The sequence below is a fragment of the Vulpes lagopus genome, chromosome 14 (genome assembly GCF_018345385.1).
Source record: "Vulpes lagopus strain Blue_001 chromosome 14, ASM1834538v1, whole genome shotgun sequence".
In the NCBI taxonomy this organism is placed as follows: Eukaryota; Metazoa; Chordata; class Mammalia; order Carnivora; family Canidae; genus Vulpes; species Vulpes lagopus.
In genome coordinates, this window is record NC_054837.1 from 9,256,098 (window position 1) to 9,275,156 (window position 19,059).

Sequence of the window (19,059 nt, forward strand, 5' to 3'; positions counted from 1 at the left end):
ACTGAGCAGGGAGCCCAATGTGGGGCTCAACCCCAGGATCCTGGGGTCATGACCTGAGTCAAAGGCAGGCACTTAATTGACTGAGCCACCAAGCTACCCTTAGTAGTTTTTAATTAAAGTATGTACGTTGTTTTTCTTTTTTTTTTTAAGATTTTTTTTTTTTATTATTCATGAGAGACACAGAAAGAGAGAGGGGCAGAGACACAGCCAGAGGGAGAACCAGGCTCCATGCCGGGAGCCCGACGTGGGACTTGATCCCGGGACCCCAGGATCACACCCTGGGCCAAAGGCAGGCACTAAACCACTGAGCCACCCAGGATCCCCTGTACATTGTTTTTCATAATGTTGCTGCACACTTAATAAATCATAGTGTAGTGTAAACATAACTTTTTTTTTAAACATAACTTTTAAATGCACTGGGAAACCAAAAATCTCATTTGACTTGCTTTATTGTGCTACTCTCTTTATTCAGTGAAATCGAACCTGCGGTATCTCCAAGATATTCCTGTATTCACCCAAATGAGTTTCCAAGTTATGTCCACATCAGCACTTGGTCATGGATGTTTAAAGTAGCTTTATTCCTAATTGCCCAAACTGGGAAACAACCAAGGCGTGCTACAGTACATGCATGGATAAATAAACTATGGTACATCGAGACAATGTAATATTATTCAGCACTGAAAAGAAATGAGCTATCAAGCCATGAAAAGACATGGGGGAATCTTAAATGCATATTACTAAATGAAAAAAAATCTAAAAAAGCTGCATACTGTATAATTCCAACTACATGACATCCTGGAAAAGGCAAAATATGGAGACAGAAACAATAAGTGGCAGCCAGGGGTTAGGATGGAGCAAAGGAGAAATTGGCAAAACACAGAGGATTTTTAGGACGGTGGAATAATTCTGTATGATACAATAATGGTGGATATACAAATACATTGGTCAAAACCTGTGGGACATCAAGAGGGAACTCTAATGTAGACCAATGGGCCATGAGTGATAATGATGTATCAACGAAGGCTCCCCAATTATAACACATGTAGCATCACTCTATAGGGGGGATAGATTGTTGGAAGGGGTGGGCTGTGCATGTGTGGGGGTAGCAGATGTGTGGGAACTCCAGCAATTTTGCTGTGAACCTAAAACTGCTCTAAAAAATAAAGCCTATTTTTAAAAAATCATTTTGCCATAGATTTAAATTTGACAGAAATTTGTAAAATTTAACTAGTTGTCTTTCTGGATTTTCAGTTCTTTTCCATTGATTCACATGTCTATTTTTTCTGTAATACACTGTATTGAATACTGTAGCTTTGTAGTCAGTTTAGAAATCGAGAAGTGTTAGTACTCTGACTTTGTTCTTTTCTTTTTTTAAGATTTTTAAAATATTTAAAGTAATCTCTCCACCCAATGTGGGGCTCCAGTTCACAACCCCAATATCAAGAACCACATGCTCCACGCCTGAGCCAGCCAGACGCCCCTCCAACGTTTTTTCTATTTCAAATTTGTTTTGGCTATTCTGACTCCCTTGCATTTCCATATGATTTTAGTATTAGCTTGATAATTTCTGCAAAATAAGCAGTTGGGCTTTTGATAGGTATTACATTGCATCTGCAGACAGATTTGGGGAGTAATGTCATCTTAACAATATCATCTTCCAGTCTTTGAACATGAGCTGCCTTTCCACTTATCTAGGTCTTCTGTAACTTCTTTCAATGATGTTTGGTAGTTCTCAGTGTGCAAGTTTTACATTTCTTTGGCTGAATTCATTCTAAACATCCCTTTTTCCAGATTTATTGAGATATAATTGACTTATATCAATTAAATTATTCTAAATATCTTTACAAATATACTTATTCTGGGACACCTGGGTAGCTCAATGGTTGAGCATCTGCCTTCAGCTCAGGGCATGATCCCGGGTCTAGGGATCCCTACAAGGAGCCGGCTTCTCCCTCTGTCTATGTCTCTGCCTCTCCGTGTCTCTCATGAATAAATATATAAAATCTTTATAAAATATATATGTACTTATTCTTTCTGAGACTACATAACAAAGTTTTTTTCTTAATTTCATTCTGGAGAGTCCATTGCTAGTGTATAGGAATACAATTGATTTGGGGATTTTTTTCCAGCTTTATTGAGATATAATTAACACAATTGTAAGATATTTAAAGCATACATCACAATGATTTGATTTACTTAAACCCAGTGAAAAAAATTCTTCCTATCTAGTTCATTAACACATCCATTGCATCGCATATTTACTTTTTTGGGGTGAGAACACTTAAGTCTACTCTTAGAAAACAGCTGAATGGAGTACATATGCTGGGGTGAAGAATCAAAGAGGGTTATTGCAGCAGTGGCAAGCTGGTGGGTTCCAGATCCCTCCAGACCTGGTCCTTAACCTTGCCTGCCTCCCAAGGCCACTCCAGTGATCTGGATTAGTCGCTTACCTGGTGTCCTGGGCCTCCTCATCTGTGAATCAGACACAGGAATAGTGTCACACTTCTCCAGATTCGGGGAGCTCAGGTCTCTGTCGGGTGAGGTAAGGGTTTGGTGGGCTATCTGGGTACTGGTGTGACAGCGAGGTGGGTGGGGCCTCGCTGGATCTGGCGCAGGAGGAGTGGGGGCGGGCTCTGGGTGCAGGCGGCGCCACCCAGGCAGGGCCGGCACAGCGCGCAGAGCAGCGGCAGCAGGGACAGCAGGTGAGTCTCAGCGACTCCTGCAGGTACGTAGTCTGGCCCGAGAGGAGGCAAAGGCTTGGATACCCGAGTGGAACTGGCTCTGGCTCTGGCTCTGGCTCTGGCGGCGGTGGCGGCGGTGGCGGTGGCGGAGGTGGCCTGTCGGGGCGGGGGCAGGGCACCGAGCTTTGGCTTCGGGGCGCCGGGCCAGGAGTGCCCCGCCTCCTGGCCGGGTGCGCAGATACCCAGGCCCCGACGGGCGGGGCTGTGTGTGTGCGCGCGCGTGCGTGCGCGTGTGCCCGTGTGTGTGTGTGGGGGGGGGGGGGTGCTGGTGGTGAGTGCCACTGTCAGAGGCCAGGTGGCTGCCTGGTTCACGCCCAGGGCAGCGGAGCCCCTCCTGTTCCGGGTCCTGGAGGCCTGGAGGCCTGGCTCAGCTCCCGAGAAGTCTGGGGTTTCCACCTTGCTCTGGGGTGCCAGACCAAGGAGCAGTTTCCCAACCCCACTTCCTGGAGCTGCACCCTTTCCATGCTCAGGCCTCCCCACCCAAATGCGCCCAGGTGGGACTGCACAAGGTTCCCTCACCTGGCCGGAGGCAGGCAGGACCTCCATGCTTCCCTGTGACCTCCTGCCCACTCCTGACCCATCCCAGCCCTCAGGCGACCTAGCTGCGCAGGCACTTGGGTCCCCAGGGGAAGGGACAGCGCGGACTGAAGCCTGCTCGGTACCTGGTTGGGCAATCTGTCATTCCCCCCCAGCCCCTGGTAGGTGCCTGCAGCTGCCTTGGTGCTCCTCTCCGCCGCCCACCATGGCCAGGGGGCTGCCCAGCACTGCCAGCCTGGCACGCTTCTGCCAGAAGCTGAACCGGCTGAAGCCACTGGAGGAGTCTGCCATGGAGACGCCCCTGCAGCGCTGCCTGTCCACCCTGGACCTGACCCTGTTGGGCCTGGGTGGCATGGTGGGCTCGGGCCTCTATGTGCTCACAGGCACCGTGGCGAAGGAGACGGCCGGCCCCGCGGTGCTCTTGTCCTTCGCTCTGGCCGCCGTGGCCTCCCTGCTGTCAGGCCTGTGCTACGCGGAGTTCGGGGCACGCTTACCCCGCACGGGCTCGGCCTACCTGTTCACCTACGTGTCCATGGGCGAGCTGTGGGCCTTCCTCATCGGCTGGAATGTGCTGCTCGAGTACCTCATCGGGGGAGCAGCCGTGGCCCGCGCCTGGAGCGGCTACCTGGACTCCATGTTCAGCCACCGCATCCACAACTTCACCCAGGCCCACATCGGGACCTGGCAGGTACCCCTGCTGGCCCACTACCCCGACTTCCTGGCTGCTGCCATCGTGCTTTTGGCCTCCGCCTTCATCTCCTGCGGGGCCCGGGTCTCCTCCTGGCTCAACCACACCTTCACCGTCGTCAGCCTGCTCCTCGTCCTCTTTATCATCATCCTGGGCTTCGCCCTGGCCCGCCCGCAGAACTGGAGTGCTGAGGAGGGTGGCTTTGCGCCTTTTGGCTTCTCGGGCATCATGGCTGGCACCGCCACCTGCTTCTACGCCTTTGTGGGCTTCGATGTCATCGCCGCCTCCAGCGAGGAGGCCAGGAACCCAAAGCGAGCCGTGCCGATAGCCATCTCCATCTCGCTTGGCCTGGCAGCCGGCGCCTACATCCTCGTCTCCACCGTGCTCACCCTCATGGTGCCATGGCACAGCCTGAACCCCAACTCCGCGCTCGCTGACGCCTTCTACAGGCGGGGCTACAGCTGGGCGGGCTTCATCGTGGCGGCCGGCTCCATCTGCAGTAAGGGCCCCGATCAGGCAAGGGGGGCGTGAGCAGGGCCGGGGCTGCCCTAGGCTTCTCCGTCTGGGTCTTTTTCCAGTTGCATAACGGGCCCAGGAAGGTGCTAATCATGAGACTCTCTTGTCTTGTTGGAAGGGCCCTGTTCACTGCCCCCTCCCAATTGTACATAAAATGTCAGTTCTGAGCAAGTCCTTTCCTGGGAGAAGGACCCACTGCTCATCAGATTCTCTGATGGGCCTGTCACCTAAACCAGGGTGTCCCATTCTTGGGGGGTGAGGTAACAATCCAACACCCCACATGCACTCAGGCTCATTCTGATAACCCAGACAAACTCCTGTTGGTGTTCCCCAGGGTTGACGGCATGCCCTGGCTCCCAGCAGAGGCCCCTAGTGGGCCTGTCCACCATGCTGACCAGTTCTCCACTCTCTGCCACAGCCATGAACACTGTCCTGCTCAGCAGCCTCTTCTCCCTGCCACGCATCGTCTACGCCATGGCCGTCGATGGGCTCTTCTTCCAGGTGTTTGCCCGAGTGCACCCCCGGACACAGGTGCCCTTGGCGGGCATCACTGTGTTCGGGAGCCTCATGTCTTTACTGGCACTGCTGCTGGACCTCGAGGCACTGGTTCAGTTCCTGTCCATCGGCACACTGCTGGCCTACACTTTCGTGGCCACCAGCATTCTTGTGCTACGCTTCCAGAAGTCCCCTCCATCCAGTTCCCCAAGCCCAGCCAGCCCTAGCCCCAGGGTCAAAGAGTACCACTCTTTCTCAGACCACACCCAGCTGGTGGGCACTAATCAGGCCTCAGCCACTGAGCCTGGGCAGCTGCGGCCAGCCCTGAGGCCCTACCTGGGCTTCCTAGGTAGGTGCAGCCCTGGAGCTGCTGTGGCTTGGGCACTCAGCATCCTGGTGGCCTCGGCCATCACCCTGGCTTGTGTACTGGTCTTCGGGGATTCAGTCCTGCACCTCCCAAACTGGGGCTACATCCTGCTCCTGCTGCTCAGCTCTGTCACATTTCTGCTCAGCCTCTTCGTCCTGGGGGTCCACGAGCAACAGCAGAAAGATACATTCCAGGTACCTCCCCCAACCAATGCCCGCTGCCTGTCATCCAGTTAGCTCCCTTTGCCCCTTCCTCCTCTGCTGTGGCAGGATGAACCAGGGCTCACAGGGTTGGGGAGGCCCACGCACCCATCCCCCTCTCTTTCTGCATGGCAAAGTGGATGCTTGACAAACCAGGCCCTGCGCAGCAGACCTTCCCTGCAGCCCAGCCCCGCCCTGTTCTTGCCTTGTCAGATCCCCATGGTGCCCCTGACTCCAGCCCTGAGCATCCTCCTCAACATCTGCCTCATGCTGAAGCTAAGCTACTTGACTTGGGTGCGTGTCTCCATCTGGCTGCTGATCGGTGAGTGGGGGATCAGGCTTGGGGCCCTCGGTGGACCGCAGGAAGGCAAGGAGGGTGAGCAAGGCTGGGACCTGCCCCTCAGTCTCCCACAACTCCTGCAGGACTCGCCGTGTATTTCTGCTATGGCATCTGGCACAGCAAACAGAACCGGCAGGAGCCACCAGAGCTGACCACCTCACACTACGTGGTGTTCCCCAGCACCAACCTGGAGGAGTCTGTACAGACGGTGCAGCCCCCCGCCCAGGAGTCCAGCCCCACAGAGCAGCCCACCAGTCCATGAATTGAGCTGGAGACCTGTCCACACTTGCTCTGCCCACCCCACCTCCTTGGGGGCCCAGAGGGGCTGGGAGACCCTTCTATCTGAGCCAGCTCAGGTTTGCCGGCCTGCCCATGCTGAGAGGGGTCCTCGAGACCTTAGGGCCTTAGCCCAAGTGCCTGGTTTTGGGTTTTGGGGAGTGGGCCCTGGCCAGTACTGGTAGGGTGAGTATTTTGCCCAGCATTTTCCTGTTCATGAACAACTACAGCTATTTGGGCAGATGGGGTGGGCTGAGGTGGGATGGGGTGGGCCAGGAACAGGCCCATAGCCCCAGATATCCATAATAATAACCTCTTGGCCAGCCACGTGATCTGCTGCTGCATCCACCATTGTGTTCTTTGTGGCACTGAGTGAGTGCTTTTCTGTCCCTGGGAGCCAACTGATTGTCCCCGAACCATAGCAAAGATGCCGAGGTTTGGCAAGAGGGAGGCACCAGCTTTGGGACAACCCTGAATCACAGACAGCTCCTGGCCTGGGTCCTGGGGTCCTGCCCTCAGGCTGGTACCCTCTGCCCAGGGGACACACCAGGGGAAGAGGCGTCTGTGAAAAGGGCAGAGTTAGGCTCCCCCTACAGACTCCCTACATGTCCCCTGGGCAGGGGGATCCAGAGAGCAGAGCCTGGGCCCCAGAAAAGGTCGCCTAGAAAGGGCAGTGGAGTTCCAGGGTCCTCTTGGGTTCCCAAGGCTCCCAGAAAGCGTAGCATGTCCCTGAGGCCTGCCTGGGAATGTAGAGGCACACTGCATGGGCACGTGCAACTCGTGGGCATGTGCCCACATGGCCACACGCCTGCCTTGGTGATGCACACTCATATGCAGTCTGAGGCAACAGCTGTTTCCAACCTCAGGCCTTGGCCACAGCTGTCTAGCTGTCACAGCTGGCACTCCTCTCTTTCCCTCCCCCTTCCCTCAAAGGCTTTGCAATAACGGCTCAGGATGGTACATACGAATATGGCATACATGCCTGTGTACAGATGTACAAGTTCCTGGGCCTGCTTCAGGCACCTCCAGGCCCACTGGTCTCCCTAAAGCCATACTGTGCCCATCATAGAGACTTCCAACTCCCCACCCCTGCCTGTAAAGACTACACAGGAAGCTGCTGGTTTTAGCAGGCTTTACTCCTTGACTTTCTGCAGTTATAACAGCTTTCTCTGGACCCAGAGGACAACTAGGTACATGTGACCCCACTCCGATAACCAGGCCTCAGAGCCATGTTCTCTCACCTTGGTTCTTCTGAACCTGCCTCCCCATGGACACTGCTCTGGGGATTGAGAAGCAGCAGGGAGCCCAAGGCTTTGTTGAGGCTCCAGGTGTCAGATGATTCCAGATGCTAGTCCAGCCTGAGCCCCAGCCCTGGCCCTCCCCAGCTGGTCTTTGCTGCTCCACCACCAAGCTGCCAGCACACCCTTGGTCATCAGAGACCCAGGAGAGAGAAGCCCCTTACCTCCCTAGGGTGGGTACTCCCAAATTCCTGCCTCTGCCCTGGAACCACAGGGCATTTGACTTCTGCAGCCCCTGTTCCTCCCCTCCTGGCAGGGAGTCCTGGCAGGGGACTCCAGGGCAAGGGAATTTCTCCAGTATGATACCAAGCCAGCCTGCTGGAAGCCTTTGTGTCCTTTGTTAGGGACATTCCTTCCAGCCACTGGGCTCTAGGGTGGGGGGTTATGACCAAAGCCACCTGAATGCAGTTGCCTGAGGCCGGGACAAGCAGATGTCCTGACACATTCTTAGATATGACCCTAGGTAGCAATGAATTCCAGATGTACAGCCTCCTACCCCCATGGGTCCGGTGAGCAGGTTCTAGGGGTTGGGCTTGTGTGTGTATGTGGGGACGGTTAATGAAGAGGCTACAGAAGATCCCACAGGACCTAGTGACCACCATCTCAGCTCCCCCCACCCTCTCCTCCCTCTCCCAAGCCCCATAGCCTGAGGGCTACCACCAGGGAGGGGCTGATGCTCATAAACTGAGCAGGTGTGAGACCAAAGGATGTGCCCTTGCTTGAGGTTCCTAGGGGTTGGATCATCTGCCTACCCACTCTTCATTCCATGGATGAGGCCCAGAGTTGGGTAGGAACCTGCCCCAGGCAACCCAACACTGGAGCAGCTGAGACAACCCCTCCAGTCAGGCTTCTTTCTACCTTGCTTCAGGACTCCAATTTGCATGGACCCCAGTGCAGCACAGCTGAGAAAGAGGGGCTCTGCCTACAATAGGAGTCCCAGCAGAGGAAGGAGGGCTGGAGTCTGCTACAGCCAGTGGGAGGGCTGGTGATGACAGCTGGTGAGCAGGCCGCTGCTGAGTACTGATGGTGACAGAGAGTGGGAGAGAGTTCTCTAGACCTAGACATAGCAGGAGCCCCTCTGGACCACTGCCTTGCCACGTGGGTGCCCTAGGGTCTCCCCTTCTCCTTGACTCCTGTTCTGCTGCGGGTCTCTATGCAAAACTGGTTTCTGTGGCTCCCCAGGCAGCACCCTGCTAAAGCTGGTGTCAAGGGAGGGACAGCCTGTCTGAGAGTGGAAGGATGGGATTCTTCCCCAACCCCCCGACCCTAGTCCTGCTGGGGCTTTATCCAGCAGGTCCCCAAGACGGGGCCCCCACCCTGCACCCAGCAGCAAACAGCCACAGGCCTCAGGAACAGGCCCGTGAGGGGAGGCCGGAGCCCGGGCACGGCCACTCTGCTGTTGGGGTCTGGTTCCCAGACTGGGTCCCCTCTAAGACACCTGGGCAGCCGCATGCGGGGGGTGCAGAAGCTGGCTTTGTCTGCTCAGGGGTGGTGGTCACCTTCGGGGCCTTTGCCTACAGATGAGAACATCAGATCTGGGCTCAGTCAACATCCTCCAAAGTGTCACAGAACCCAATGTCTGGACGGGCCTGCAGCTCACCTCCTCATACTTGGTACTCCAGTAGAAATGGGCTTCTTCATCCACGTACAAGAGCAGCAGGTCACAGAGGAAGGTGATCTATAGAGAGGCAGAGGACACCTATGTCCTGCCCCTTGGCCCTGTTTCTGCCGCCTCCCCAGCCCTCACCCCAAGACTCAATATCATGCACAGTGCGGGGGTGGGGGGTACCCAGGTGTGCCCTAGGGTGGGCCTGGACCCACAGTCACTGCAGCCAGAGGAAGCCCACATTGCCCAGACTCACCACACCCAGCCAAGCTGCTCCGGTGCCCAGAGTGATGGTTGTGGGGATGAGCCCGAACTTTCCTGCCTGAGACCAACCTGGACTGAGCCTCGGGGGCGGCGACTCTCCCTCCCACCCCCGCCACCCATTGCCCTCAGCCAGCACCTCCTACCTGCCCAGTGACAAGGATGTCAAAGCGGATCCCATAGAGCTTGAGCAGACTCCGGGCCTCCACACCTGAGGCCTTCCACCAGTGAGAGGCTGTCCTGAAGGCAGGAAAGGGGGTCTGGTGCTTTGCCTGCTGCCACTCCTTGGCTGGGCTGGCCCTCCCAGGCCTCCTTACTCATCCATTGACTCTATAAATCTCCAGCCCCAGCTGTTCAGCCCTGTGTCATTGCTGAGGACACAGGGAAAGGCAACTTGGGACCCACCTGCCTCTTGGAAGCTCCCTACCTGCTGGGGGGGCAGAGGGGACAGATGGGTCCCTACACTGGCACTGGTAGTGGGGGTGAGAGCAGGTAGGGAGCCAAGCCCTGGGCCATGAGTCTAAAGGGTGAGGGGGAATCCACTCTCCCCTATGAACTGGGAAAGGCTTTCTGCAGGGTACACTTTCAGGCTGGTCTTCCAGGGGTCAGGAAGGAGTGCTCTAGGCAGAGAAAGTAGGACAGGGAAGATCACAGGGGTGTGGAAAGCAGAGTGTGGGCAGGGAGTTGCAAAGGGCTGGGAAAGCCAGGGAAGCCAGACCAGGAAAAGCCCACTGAGCAATGTAAGAGGCACCATCTCCAAGCCTGGGGGCTGTGTGTGTATATATGTGACAATGACCAGGTGACAGGAAGTGACAGGAGGATTCTAGCAGGGTGGGGGAGATCTATTTAAGAGACTCCAAGATGTGATAATAAATGCAATGCAACATCCCTGAGTACATCCTGCTTTGGAAAATAAAAAGATATAGGACTATGGGGCATCTGGGTGGCTCAGTTGGTTGAGCGTCTCCCTTTGGTCAGGTCGTGATCCCGGGATCCTGGGTAGAGCCCCATGTCAGGCTCCCTTCTCAGTGGGGAGTCTGCTTCTCTCTCTCTTTCTCTCTCTCTCTCTGCCCCTCCCCCTGCTCACGCACGCTCTCTCTCTCAAGTAAATAAATAAAATCTTTTTTAAAAAAGATATAGGAGGGATCCCTGGGTGGCGCAGCGGTTTGGCGCCTGCCTTTGGCCCAGGGCGCGATCCTGGAGACCCGGGATCGAATCCCACATCGGGCTCCCGGTGCATGGAGCCTGCTTCTCCCTCCGCCTGTGTCTCTGCCTCTCTCTCTCTCTCTCTGTGACTATCATAAATAAATAAAAAAAATTAAAAAAAAAAAATAAAGTTTAAAAAAAAAAAAAAAAGATATAGGACTATTATCGGCATAGTTGGGGAAAGTTAAATATTAGATTTGTCCTGCCGATGTTAAGCTCTTAGAGTGTGGCAATGTGCGGTCATGTGGGGCAGGTCCTTATTCTCTCGACAGTGTGACAGTGTCGGGAGGAAGGGTGTCAGATGTCCACCATTCATTTTCAGATGGTTCCTTTGAAATCTATCTAAATATATCCGCTCACTCTAGAGAGGGAGAGAGAAAGCAAATGTGGCAAAATGGTGAAAAATAACCCCCCCAAAAAAACCCCCAAAAAATCTAAAAGCCCAGATAAAGAGTAAATGGGTATAGGTGTTCACAGTACTAATCTTTGAACTTTTCTATAGGTTTTTGAAATTGTTTAGCTAAAAGCTAAGGCACAATTAAAAAAGAAACCCCCCTGTGCTGAGGAGGGAGATACCAGAGGTAGGGTAGGGCGGGGGAGGGGCTGAGGTGGGGAGTCCCAAGGGACAGAGGGGGACCAGCTCAGGAGAGAGGCTGGACAGAGCCCAAGCTGGGGGACCCGGAGCTGAGATCACCCCTCCTGCCCCGGGGGCCTCCTCACACACACAAGGGAGTGTCCAGAGAGCTGGGCCGGGTACGGTGGGTCCTGGCTGCCACAGGACAGGCGGAGGCCAGAGCCCACAGGGAGCAGCAGGAGGGCAGTGGGGGCCGCACCTGAAATTGTAGCTCCTCTCCTGCAGCTGGAAGGAGTAATGGGGCCGGCAGTCAGAAGCCCCAGCATCCAGGTCACAATCCCAGTGGACTCGGACTCCCACAGCACCTCCCTGCACACAGCACATTGCTGCTTCACCAGCACTCAGGCCCTGGGCCCTCCCCCTGAGCCCTCTGGAAGCCTCCCCCCATGGACTCACCAGCAACGCCAGGTCCTCAAAGACCCCTCCAGCTGCAGCCACGAGGTCCCCAATGCGGAACACAGGGCAGTAGGGGCTGTAGTGTGAGTCGTAGCGGCAGCGCTTGAAGTAAGTGGCATCCCAGGTGTCCAAGGCATTGGATCTGGGGGGGCGGAGGGGGGGTTGGACAGTGCGGGGGAGGGGGGTCAGGTCAGGTAGCAGACAAGGAAGGTCTGGGACCCACAGGACCCACCCACACTTACTTGGAGAAATTGAACTTGTTGAAGGTGACTGTGTTCTTGACAAACAGGGTGAAGTTCTCTGCCTGGACCAGTAGTGGCTTCCTGCAGGCAGAGGGCACGTGAAGGGCATGTCCTGTGGTTCTGGGGCCCGACCCTGAAGGCGGAGGGGACACTTACACGGGCACAGTGCCGCTCTCCACGGGGCACCAGCCCTGGATCTCACAGGTCCTGTGGGTCCCATTGAATTCCACACACTGGCCTGTTTTTATGCCTTGAAAACACAAGACAAACTCCAGGCCTCCAAGTCTGTCTCCACAGGCCCGGGGGGGTGGGGGGCGGTGTTGGGCATCGACAGAAAGGAGAGATGGAGAGGCACCACCAGGCCTGCTCTCAAGAGCCACCCAGGGTCCCAGCCCCAGAACCCCAACCAAGAGGACAGGGCCCACAGTTACCGTGGCTGTGAGTCCCCGTCTCCCCTTCAGGACAGTCCTCGTCGGCCCAGCAATTAGCCAGCGGGATGGAGGGGTGCTGGGGTGGTGGTGGAAGCAGAATTGTCAAGGGCCCAGGGAGTATCTCCCCTCTGTGACCCAGCCCTGAAGCCTACAGGGACACAACCCTCCAGCCTTAGCCCCAGAGAGATGCCTGAGTTCAGGGGGCACATGGGCAAGCTGGAGGGTACAAATAAAAGGATGTGGTCAGAGGAGGGTGGTGATCGGTCCCCCAGCCAGTTAGGGATGCAGGTGCTGTATCCAAGGCAGAGCAAGCCTCCTTCGTTTCTGAGTTATCTCCCCTCCAGAGGCCCAGGTCTTCTGGTCCCACTTAGATGACAGAACTAGGAAGGTGAAGGGACTTTGGAAAGGGCAATTTTGTGCCAGGGTGGAGGTCCTGGGTGCGGTGAACGAAGGGCAGGCCCCTGGTTGCAGGGATCTGGGTGGGGAAGTAGGTAGCAGCACAGAACTGAGGGACCACAGGCTAGTCCCTCCCCTGCTTTTTCTTCTGTAAAACCTGCCACGAGGGCCCGCACACTCGCAGTATTCTAGGGACTAACAGAAAGGGAGGGGTGGCATGCTTTCTGGGGGCCCTAGGCCCTTGAAGAGGAAGGCACAGTCCCACAGACACAGTTCTGCCCCAGGCTGACAATGAACACCACTGTTCAGGTCACCTAACTCACGAACAGCAGGAGGAGCACAGTGCCAGGGTGGCGAGAAGGGCTCAGGGAGTCCGAGCCAGGTGAGACACGGGGATCGTGGAGGGTCGGGACCACGATAAGGGGGCAGAGGACAGAGTGGGGCCACCTGTGTCCTGAGTCCGCCCTTCCTCTCTGAGCCTGGTTGGGCCACCCTCCCCTCCTATCCGACTCCATGGTGTCCACCACAGGGCCTGGTCTCTGCATCATCTGCCTCCATTCACTCAGCAGAGACCATCTCTGGCTCCGCCACGCTCCTGTGATCAAGTTCAGCTACTTAGCAGAGTACACAGGGCCCCTGAGATCTTGGGCTACCTGCCCCCCCTTGCCACCTCAATCCCAATCTAAGCTCCAACCCCACTCCGTAGCAGGTGACCCCGGAGGAGCCTCATCTCACATAGCTTGGGGCCTTTGCTCACACAGTTGCCTCTGCCTGGACATTCTCAAGATCCCACCTGAGACTCGAGTCCTGTGGGAAACCCTCCCTGAGGCCCTGGGCTGGCAGGCACGCCTCCCTGGGTCTCCAGCTATAGCTCTGGCCGCATCACAGGACCTGCTACCTTGGCTGGGCTGCCCGTGCAGGTTGCTTGAGGTACAAGGGGTGGAATTTTGCATCCTCAGCATCGGGCCTTGCCCCACCCCCACCCTGCCCCAACCTGCCCAGAGACTCAGCAGGTGCTTGCTGATGGCCTGACTCTCCAAGGAGAACAGTGCATGTGTTGGGAGGGACCAGAGGACCAGGACCCCTGAGAGGAGCTAGCAGGAACCCTGGCTAGTCTCAGGAAGCCTCGTGGCCCGATCTGATGAATTGCTTCCCAGCCCCAGAAGTTTCCTGGGAAGAGCTCAGAGCCAGGACACGAGGCAAAGAGGAATCACATAGATTCCAGAACACATGGAATGATGGCTTCAGTGAAATTTCAGGACAGCCTATAAACCAATCTGATTAATTAGATGTCTTCGGAACATTTAGAGAAGGAAGGACACCATGTGCATTTGCACATCCTTTGTCCACATGCTTCACCTCCTCTGCGGGTGGGGCCAGCCTGGGACATATGACACCCCTAGCATCTGTGGTGGCACCAAGAACCAGGACACAGGGAACAGGGGACCACACAGTTACTCTCCAGCCCCATAAGCAATCTAATGTTAGGCTTGATTTAAAAAAGAGGTTACAAAAAAAAAAAAAAAAAAAAAAAAGAGGTTACCATGGAGGTAAGCTTCCAGGTTTATGTCCTGTGTCCCAGCTGCTCAAACAAAATCCACAGCTGGACAACCATATGCTTAAAAATTGGTAAGAACAGGGATCTCTGGGTGGCTCAGTGGTTTAGCGCCGCCTTCAGCCCAGGGTGTGATCCTGGAGACCCAGGATCGAATCCTACGTCAGGCTCCCGGCATGGAGCCTGTTTCTCCCTCTCCCCGTGTCTCTGCCATTCTCTCTCTCTCTCTGATGAATGAATAAATAAAAAAATCTTTAAAAAAATTGGTAAGAACGTAAGTTTTATGTATCACAATAAAAATTTTTTTGGAAAAAAACCCACAGCTGGAGGGAAGAGCAAGTGTGCTCTGTGACAGATACTGGATCCATGGGACATCCTTAGGCAAGGGGAAAAGGTGAGATTTCAAGAAGTAAACCTGCGATTCTGGATGAGAAATAGACAAGAATAGGGGGTGAGAGGCTCCAGTGTGACCACAGTTGTAGTTAAAAATATCCAAAGATCAGAGATCCCTGGGTGGCGCTGCGGTTTAGCACCTGCCTTTGGCCCAGGGCACAATCCTGGAGACCCAGGATCCAGTCCCACGTCGGGCTCCTGGTGCATGGAGCCTGCTTCTCCCTCTGCCTGTGTCTCTGCCTCTCTCTCTCTCTGTGTGACTATCATAAAAAAATATATATATATCCAGAGATCATAGTGACCCTGAGCTCAGTAAGCAGGAGTGTCCTGTGTTTGTCCACAAAAATGAAAGCTGACTTGGGACACATTAATAGAGACTGTGCATAGCAAAGAAGTGGTCGGAGCACCTTGGTGGGGGGGGGGTTCACTCAGTTAAGTGGTTGGCTCTTGATTTTGGTTCAGGTCATGATCTCGAGGTCCTGGGATCAATCCCCACATGGGGCTTCCTGCTTGGTGGGGAGTCTCCTTCAGAATTCTTCTTTTCTCTCTCTCTCTCTTTCTGCCTCTCACCTGACTCATGTACACCCTTGTACTCTCTCTATCTAAAAATAAATAAATAAATCTTTAAACAAAGAAAAAAGAGGGGCACCTGGGTGGCTGAGTCAGTTAAGCATCCGCCTTGGTTCAGGTTGTGATCTTGGGGTCTTGGGATCGAGCCCTGCATTAGGCTCCCTGCTCAGTGGGGAGTCTGCTCTTCTCTCTCTCTCTGCCTCTCCCCCTGCTCATGCTCTCTCTCAAATAAATAAATAAAATCTTTAAAAAAAAGAAGAAGAAGAAGAAGAAGAAGAAGAAGAAGAAGAAGAAGAAGAAGAAGAAGAAGAAGAAGAAGAAGGGCAGCCTGGGTGGCTCAGTGGCTTAGTACCACCTTCGGCCCAGGGTGTGATCCTGGAGTCCTGGGATCGAGTCCCATGTTGGGTTCCCTGCATGGAACCTGCTTCTCCCTCTGCCTGTGTCTCTGCCTCTCTGTGTGTCCCTCATGAATAAATAAATAAAATCTTAAAAAAAAAAAAAAAAAGAAAGAAAGAAAAAAGAGGAGGTGATTTTCTAGCTTGCCTCTTGCTATTAGAGCTCACCTGAGCCTTGTACCCAGTTCTGGGTGTTACACTGACAACCTGGAGGGTGCCCTGAGGTGGGACCAGGACAGGAAGGGGCCTGGACATCTCACAGGGAGCTATGGTGGAAGGCTCCAGAGGATTGCTCAGAGGCTGCACAGCCTCGAGCATGTGAGTCTACCCTGCCAATACCCTGTCTTCTCATCTTTTTTTTTAGATAAAGATTTTATTTATTTATTCATGAGAGACACAGAGAGAGAGGCAGAGGCACAGGCAGAGGGAGAAGTAGGCTCCATTCAGGGAGCCCAACATGGGACTCGATCCCAGCATCTGGGATCAGGCCCCAAGCCAAAGGCAGATGCTCAACTGCTGAACCACCCAGGCGTCCCCCTGTCTTCTCATCTTAAATTGGATCACAGTAATTCCTACCAAGCAGGATATTTGTGAAGATTAAGTGGAACGATTCACAAAAAGACTTTAGCTCAGTACCTGGGATACAGTAGCACATACTGAACTCTCAGCTAAGAGAGCTCCCTGGGGTGATGTGGCTGGTGACCCAGGACTGGCAGAGGACTAGGGGCCCACCGGAGAGCTCCTGGGAAGCCTTACCTCTGGGCATTTGTCCTGAACTTGTTCTGGTGTCACAAGAAAATTGGTCACCAAGAAGAACGTGTTCTCTCCCTAGAAAGCAAGTGTCAGGGTTGGTCCTTGCTTTCCTTCCCCAAAGGGTCAGGCCAGAAGTGGCAGCTTGGCTTGTGGGGAAGAGGGTTCTGGCCTGATCGAGTCACCAACTCCACCTCAGGAGAGTACCTCCAGTGAGGCCAATTGAAGTAGAGATCAGAGGCTGGCTGGGTTTCTGGCCTTTTCTAAGTCCATAGCTGCTTCTTTGAGACAAGTGTACTTTTCATGTTCCTACTCATTCTCTCTGCCAGAAATGTCCACGCACCTCCTGCTTCTAGGCACTGAAGATCCAGAGCTGAGATGAACTGGGGATGTGCCTAGGCAAGTGGGGAGGTGGGCCCCTCATTACATGCATGGGTGGGGGGTGGGGGAGCAGGTGGTGAGCTCTGCGTAGGCGAAGGGTGGCTAAGGAGAGGCAGGGTGGCTGACACCCAACTGCTGTGTGTGTGAGCTCAAGTTTGGGGCAATGAACACCCAGGAAGGAGAGAAGGCAGCAGTTGTGATAATGGTCAAGATCTGGAAGGATTTAGTAGCCACCACCATGGAAAGGGAGTCTTCCCAGGGTGGAAACAAGGGCTGGTAGGGTCTGAGTGATGTCACATAGGACGCTCAGGCTAGCTGCTGGGTGGATTATGCCGGGGAACCCACTAGAAGATCATGGTCTCATCCAGGTAAGACATAGGCAGCCGTGAACACTACCAGGTGATGGAATGCACAGGGGGCACAGGTCCAGTTTGGGCCCTCGTTGGATGAAAAGAGGCCACACTGGGAGAGGGTGACGATTTCTCTTTGGACAGGAAAGGTGTGCCAGGAGGCAGCCGTACTGGGGGTAGGTGGTTGATGGGGCTACAGTTTTGGCATTGGTAGGATAAAGGTAGAAACTGAAACTGTAGACAATCTGGGTGGAGGAAGGAGTTGGAAATACTGCATGGGAGCGACAGAGGAGGAGCACCTGACAGCAGTGCCCCAGGTCAGGGAGGGGAGTATTCAGGAAGCCCCAGGCTCTGGCCTCCCATGCTTCTCCAGCCCCAGCCTCAGCTCAAACCTTGTTCCTAAACATTCCACTCTTCTAGGTGCAGCCTTTGTAAAGGCAGTTCCTCTGGCGTGGCTACTTGGTCCATCCCCTTGTCCACCCCCTTGTCCACCTAGAAACCTCTCACACATCCCAGAAAACCCTGTCCAGGGACCACTCCTGTGTAAGGCCCTTCCCAAGCCCAGGCCTATGATCGTTCCAGCATCCCGCTCAGGCATCAGGTGCCTCTCAGGCACATGCTTGCTGCAAGGGTGGTATCAGAAGTGTCACCGCCTAGCAGCAGAACCAAGGCACCTACCTGTGGTGGCTTCACGAAATCTGCCACGTCCCACAGCCGGTTACCCAGCTCCTTGATCTGGGTCACAGAAACCCCTTTGAGTTTGGTGATGACAGAAATCTGGGGGTCCAGGTCTCGCTCCTGGTATCCTTTCTTGGCGAGGAGAGCCCACCTTAGGAAAAAGCGATGGGCAGTGTGGTATGTCCCTGGTCAGGGTGAAGAGTGGCAGAGTGGGCCCTACCCTCTTGGCCTTTCTCTTCACACATCACACAGGCTCCCAGCCCAGCATTTAGGGCCTCTGCCTCCCCTCCAGCTTCATTTCCCACACCAAACACCCTGCACAGCCCAAAAGGTCCAACCACAATCAGAGAGCCAGTGCCTTTCATGCGTGTCTCCTGTCAGGCACTCATGGGCTTGGAGATGCCCACCATCACCTGCTTCACCGGTCAACACCCTCCCTCTACCTGGTTAGGCCCAACTCTTCCACAAAGACTCCTCTGACTCAGCTAAAACTGGTGGTCCCTATAGGAATTTTAGTATTCCAGCTCTCCCAAGCATCAAGGACTGACTACCTTCTCTCCCACCAGGGGCCTCCTGGGTACAGATAGGGACCCATCTTGCTCTGTGCCCAGACATCAATATGGGCTTGGAAACAAGACACAAGAAAGGAGGCAGGTGGGCACACGGGAGGACACAAGCACATAGCTTGCTCTTGTATCCACTGGCCACTAGACAAAAGATCATCCCTTCTGCCTACTTCTTCCCCTGTCCCAACCTGCTCTGCTACCACCAGCTCAGCCCCTGAAGTGTCAAACCCTCTACCCACAGGCCCAGAAGGACCAGTCATTATCCCCCCAGCCAGCCAGGCCCAGAGGCCATTCTCTTACCCCACCACGTAGGTCATGACCCCGAGCTGCAGTAGCCTCTGCAGGGCGCCCACCCGCCAGTTCCTGGTTATCACATACTTCTCCGTTTTGTAATCCAGAAGCCCCCAGCCTGCCAAGACCCCTGGGAACCCCATGCTTGCAGTTCCTGCCGGCTGCTGGGGCGCATGAGTCAGCACAGCAGCTGCAGCCACAGCTGAATAGGAGGTAAAGCAGGCGCCCAAAGCGGACCAGGCCAGCAAGCTATTAAAGGGACACTTCCACTGGGGACAGGATCCAGCCTCCACCACCAGACCCAGACCCAGGTTCAGCCCTAGCAAGGAGCTGCCCTGAGTCTCCCACCCTCTCCCTCTGAGGGGGCCCAGGGCCAGGCAGAGGAGCAGCCCCTGCACCCTGCCCTCTGGCTTCACTTCCCTGGGGGAGGAGAGGAGGAGGAGAAGACAAGTGTCACAGGTACTGTGAGAGGGCATCTTGGGGGCTGCAGGAGCCCAGAG

At 54.8% G+C, this 19,059-nt stretch overlaps 2 protein-coding genes across 5 annotated transcripts; one reads left to right on the forward strand and one right to left on the reverse strand.

Moving 5' to 3' along the window:
- Positions 1 to 2,641: 2,641 nt before the first annotated feature.
- Positions 2,642 to 6,501, forward strand: SLC7A4 (solute carrier family 7 member 4). Of its 2 annotated transcripts, none has more exons than XM_041729558.1 (5): positions 2,642 to 2,702; positions 3,434 to 4,465; positions 4,901 to 5,538; positions 5,758 to 5,866; positions 5,968 to 6,501. In XM_041729558.1, exons 2-5 carry the CDS (start codon positions 3,484 to 3,486, stop codon positions 6,144 to 6,146), a joined length of 1,908 nt encoding a protein of 635 aa, XP_041585492.1. In that variant the 5' UTR covers positions 2,642 to 2,702; positions 3,434 to 3,483; the 3' UTR covers positions 6,147 to 6,501. The 2 variants fall into 2 exon arrangements, with proteins under 2 accessions (XP_041585492.1, XP_041585493.1); XM_041729559.1 differs by having other exon boundaries at positions 2,669 to 2,725.
- A 676-nt stretch (positions 6,502 to 7,177) lies between these two features.
- P2RX6 (purinergic receptor P2X 6) lies at positions 7,178 to 18,754 on the reverse strand. Of its 3 annotated transcripts, none has more exons than XM_041729562.1 (12): positions 18,647 to 18,731; positions 17,703 to 17,853; positions 16,300 to 16,371; positions 12,235 to 12,310; positions 11,960 to 12,053; positions 11,804 to 11,884; positions 11,562 to 11,703; positions 11,365 to 11,474; positions 9,472 to 9,565; positions 9,321 to 9,386; positions 9,059 to 9,136; positions 7,178 to 8,972 (listed from the first exon to the last, which is right to left on the reverse strand). In XM_041729562.1, the coding sequence occupies exons 1-12, from the start codon at positions 18,700 to 18,702 to the stop codon at positions 8,805 to 8,807; spliced, it is 1,188 nt and encodes a 395-aa protein (XP_041585496.1). In that variant the 5' UTR covers positions 18,703 to 18,731; the 3' UTR covers positions 7,178 to 8,804. The 3 variants fall into 3 exon arrangements, with proteins under 3 accessions (XP_041585496.1, XP_041585495.1, XP_041585494.1); XM_041729560.1 differs by having other exon boundaries at positions 7,179 to 8,972; positions 18,569 to 18,754; XM_041729561.1 differs by lacking the exon at positions 11,960 to 12,053 and having other exon boundaries at positions 11,804 to 11,936; positions 18,569 to 18,754.
- Between the last annotated feature and the right edge of the window lie 305 nt (positions 18,755 to 19,059).